Below are 4,918 nucleotides of genomic sequence, written 5' to 3' on the forward strand. Positions count from 1 at the left end.
GATAGGACAGCTAGGTATCACAGTGGATAGTGTGCAGGGTCAGGAGTCAAGGAGACTCATCTTCCTGAGCTCAAATCTAACCTTAGACACTTATTAGCTGTATGACCCTGGGTAAGTTACTTAACCTTATTTGCCTCCATTTCCCCATCTGTAAAATGAGCTGGAGAAGGAAATGGAAAATCATTCCAATATTTTTGCCAAGAAATCCCCAAATAGGGTCATGAAAAGTTGGGCACAATTGAAAACTACTGAACAACAATGATTTTAGATAAGCCAATTTAAAAAATACTGACTAGCCTTAAAAAGCTTTCTCATAACCATCAATTTATTACTTTTTTTTTCCAGCATGGGATTTAACAAGACAATTACAATTAAGTAAAATAGTGACTGGAGAGAAGTGGACAACAGAATAGATGTGAGAGACTTCCCCAGAGGCAGAAAAAACAAGATTTGGCAACTGAATGGATCTTGGGGTTGAATGAGAGTAAGTGGTCAAGGAGAACACTGAGATTATGAACCAGGAAACTGGATGGTGATGGTCTCAACATAAATAGGGAAGTTTGGAGGACAGAGGTTTGACGGGAAAGACAATGACATAGACATGTCAATCCACATTTCTGCAGTCCCATTTAGGAATGGCAAGCCTGCCCTCTTTCTATCATTCCCAGTGTTATTACCACTCTAAACTATGAAATAAGACATCAGACTTACATCTGCCAGGGAACCTGAAAATAGGCTAGTGTTAAAGAAAAAACCAAGATAGTGAAACGAGGAAACATTTTTATTTTTAATGATCAGCATATAAAGAGTTAGATCTGATGAGGGTCATGGGTATTTTCCAATTATGAGTGCTATCATCCCTGATGAGTCAGAGGATAGACAGGCAGGAGGAGGTAGCAAGAGAGGCTGAATCTCAGTCTGATGATGGTTCACTGGTGTCAGAATTAAAACTCTCTAAAACATACAAGAGGAAGTCGAGAGCCTGCTCTCTTTCTTCAGGGCCTTGTAGGCAATTTGCTAGCATCAGATAGTGGTTTGCATAGAGTAGGCACTTAATAAATGCTTATTGGATTGCAAGTCTGTGAGTACATGCAACCAGTACCAGCTGATTTTTTAAAAAGTGTAAACAAAAGCCTCGGGAGGGTTCGGTACTAAAAAGTTGACTCCAAATTTTTTCCATATTCATTTTATCAGACAAAGTGAACGTGGAAGAAATTTGGATTCTTCTAACTAAAGATGTCAAGTAACAATTCTAGGATTGGCTACGTTAAAGAGAAGCATAAAAGCACTTGGAAGCTCATCCTGGTGAAAACTTGTTCACAAAAAAGGTCATAGGCATTCCCAGAAGAGGGGATTTATAATTCCCACAAAGGCCCAAAAACCAAACAAAATCCCAAACCCCAAACCATAGGCCCTTTGAGAAGAGGCCTTCTGTCACAGCAAAATGCACAATGTAAGAAGAACTGTACATTGACTCAAAGTTTCACTGATCATAAAGAGTTCACTTTTTGTTCTTTAAAAGTCCCAGCATCTCAGTGGTCATTCTTTGTCCAACTGAACAATGTATCTTTGACACTGTCAGTGACCTTGAAATTGTGCTGAGCTTCTGTAGAGACCAGGCCAGCTGACTTTCATCTCAGCTCTCTTCTTGTCCAGTCACCATCCTCATCATTTTCAGGGCCATTTCCCCTTGGTCTGATGGAACCTGGAAAGAAAAATGAGTCTAGATGTTAGCATTTACAGTGGTATTGCTATCATTAGATTTGGACTGGCCACTTGGGATTTAGGGGGTAGTGTCCAAGAGATCACAGGCTCTTAGACAGAAAACTGGAGGGGAACTTGGAGGTCACTTAAATTGATTCTGCTGACTTTAGAGAACAGGAAGTAGAGAGACCCAGAAGCTTGTCCAAGGTCACACAAGAAGAAAAGGGGGTGGAGCCAAGATGGCAGCTTAGTAGCAGTAAAAGCTGAATCTATCTACTCTGACAATCCTTCTAATCCAATCTTTAAAAAAGTGCCTCTAGATGACAGGAGTCAAAGGCAAGATGGACTGAGAAGGTTCTCCTGCTGAACACAAATTAAAAGGTAGGCAGAAAGAGTTGATTTTCAGAGGATAAGAGGGAACCAGAAGCAAAACTGCACATAGGAGTTCTAGCTGACCACCCACTACCTACTGTGCCAGGATCCTCAACTAAGCATAGGCTAAATTTGGGATCTCGGGACCCGGACTACATCAACAAAAGAGCATCTCAGACCCATCCCTTGAAGTCCCAGGCCCTGGCACTTGCCTGCAATGGGGCCCAGAAGTCCATAGCAATAGGCCCTTTCAATCCTGCACTGTGGTGAAAACCTAGATCCAGAGCAAAATAGCTTGCAGCACTGAGCCCTGCAAACCAGCAGCAGGGGAGACAGAATCAGTAGCTTTCAGAATTCCCAGTCTACAGGCAAAAAAAAAAAAGCTGGGAAAATAATCAAATGGCAAAAGAAACTCCTAATCCTAGAAAGGTAGCAACAAAGAGCAAAGCACAGAATCAACAGAGAATGGTGAGATCTAAGCAACCAAATGCAAAATGTCAAAGAAAAATGGAAATTGGTCTCAAGTGCTAGAAGAACTCAAAAAGGAATTCAAAAATCAAATAAGAAAGGCTGAAGAAAAATAGGAAAAAGAAATGAAAGTAATACAAAAAGAAAATAACAGCTTAAAAAGCAAAATTGATTAATTGGAAAAAGAGGCACAAAAATCTAATGAAGAAAAGAATTTCTTGAAAAACAGAATTGACCTACTGGAAAAAGAAGCCAAAAAAAAAAAAATCCAATTAAGAGGGGAGTGCCATAAAAAGAAGAATAGACCAAGTGGAGAAGAAGGATCAAAAGATGATGTAAAATATTTGGTCTTTAAAAATTAGAATTGGGCAAATAGAAGCTAATGACTTCACGAGACATAAAGAAACATAAAAACAAAATCAAAAGAATGAAAAAATAGAAAAAAATAGAAAGTATTTCATTGTAAAAACAACTGACATGGAAAATAGATCCAGGAGAAACAATTTAAGAATTATTGGACTGGAAAGGAAAGATTTTAAAACCAAGCAAGAGTTAGAGAAAATTACAAAATGTAAAATAAATTATTTTGATTATATCAAACTAAAAAGCTTTTGTACAAACAAAAAAATGTAGCCAAAATCAGAAGGGAAACAACAAATTGGGAAAAAATCTTTATAACAAAAAACTCTGACAGGGGTCTAATTACTCAAATATACATGGAGTTAAACCAATTGTATAAAAAATCAAGCCATTCCTCAATTGATAAATGGGCAAGAGACATGAATAGGTAATTTTCAGATAAAGAAATCAAAAGTATCAATAAGCACATGAGAAAGTGTTCTAAATCTCTAATAATTAGAGAAATGCAAATCAAAACAACTCTGAGGTATCACCTCATACCTAGCAGATTGGCCAAAATGAAAGAAGGGGAGAGTAATGAATGCTGGAGGGGATGTGGCAAAATTGGGACATTAATGCATTGCTAGTGGAGTTGTGAACTGATCCAACCATTCTGGATGGCAATTTGGAACTATGCTCAAAGGGCTATAAAAGAATGCCTGCCCTTTGATCCAGCCATACCATTGTTGGGTTTGTACCCCAAAGAGATCATAGATAAACAGACTTGTACAAAAATATTTATAGTCGCACTTTTTGTGGTGGCAAAAAACTGGAAAATGAGAGTATGTCCTTCAATTGGAGAATGGCTTAACAAATTGTGTTATGTGCTGGTGATGGAATACTATTGTGCTCAAAGGAATAATAAATGACCTCCAGGAATTGATGCAGAGTGAAAGGAGCAGAGCCAGAAGAACATTGTACACAGAGACCAATACACTGTGGTAAAATCGAATGCAATGGACTTCTGTACTAGCAGCAATGCAACGACCCAGGACAATTCTGAGGGATTTATGGAAAAAAACGCTACCCACATTCAGAGGAAGAACTACAGGAGTGAAAACAGAAGAAAAACAACTGCTTAAACACATGGGTTGAGGTGGACATGATTGGGGATGTAGACTCGAAACTACCACACCAATGCAACTATCAACAATTTAGAAATAGGTCTTGATCAATGACACATGTTAAAACCAGTGGAAATACACATCAGCCATGGGGGGAGGGGGAAGTTGGGGGGTGAAAGGGAAAGTAAGAGCATGAATTATGTAACCATGTTAACTTTTCAAAAAATAAATGTTAATAAATGTTAAAAAAAATAGAATTATTGGACTGCCTGAAAGTCATGACCAAAAAAAAAAAAAAAAAAAGCCTAGACATCATATTACAAGAAATTATCCAAGAAAACTGCCCTGATATTCTTGAATAAGAGGGTAAAATAGAAATTGATAGAATCCTCAGATCACCTTCTATAATAAATACCAAAATGACAACTCCCAAGAATGTTACAGTCAAGTTCAAGAGCTCCCAACATCAAGGAGAAAATATTGAAAGCAGCAAGAAAGAAACAATTCAAATAGCATGGAGCCCCAGTCAGGATTACACAGGATGTGGCAGCTTCCACATTGAAGGAACGGAATGCTTGAAATATAATATTCCAGAAGGCAAGGGAACTGGGTTTACAACCAAGCATCATCTACCCATCAAAACTGTCTATGTTAAAAAAAAAAAAAAAAACCACACACAAAAACCCTATCTATGTTCTTTTAGGGGAAAATATGGTCATTTAATAAAATAGATCATGCAAAAGTAGCAGAATTCAGATATGAATCCAGATGGTGACTCCATATCTAGCATTTTTTCCACCACATGATTGTATTAATAAGAAAAAGAGAGGCAGACAGCGAATAGAAAAGGGAAGGAGGGAGGGAGGGAGGGAGGGAGGAAGGAAGGAAGGAAGGAAGGAAGGAAGGAAGGA

At 38.1% G+C, this 4,918-nt stretch overlaps 1 protein-coding gene across 1 annotated transcript in view; it reads right to left on the reverse strand.

Annotated features, from left to right (window-relative positions):
• Positions 1-307: 307 nt before the first annotated feature.
• The window catches only part of SCPEP1 (serine carboxypeptidase 1), a 41,938-nt gene continuing 37,327 nt past the window's right edge, over positions 308-4,918 (reverse strand). The window contains exons 11-12 of the mRNA XM_044675071.1: positions 2,289-2,386; positions 308-1,705 (exon numbers count right to left, since the gene is read on the reverse strand). Of these exons, the coding sequence (XP_044531006.1) occupies positions 1,637-1,705; positions 2,289-2,386 (167 nt within the window). The 3' untranslated portion in view covers positions 308-1,636. The remainder of the gene's footprint in view (positions 1,706-2,288; positions 2,387-4,918) is intronic.

Source organism: Gracilinanus agilis, chromosome 4, assembly GCF_016433145.1.
Source record: "Gracilinanus agilis isolate LMUSP501 chromosome 4, AgileGrace, whole genome shotgun sequence".
NCBI classification, from domain to species: Eukaryota; Metazoa; Chordata; class Mammalia; order Didelphimorphia; family Didelphidae; genus Gracilinanus; species Gracilinanus agilis.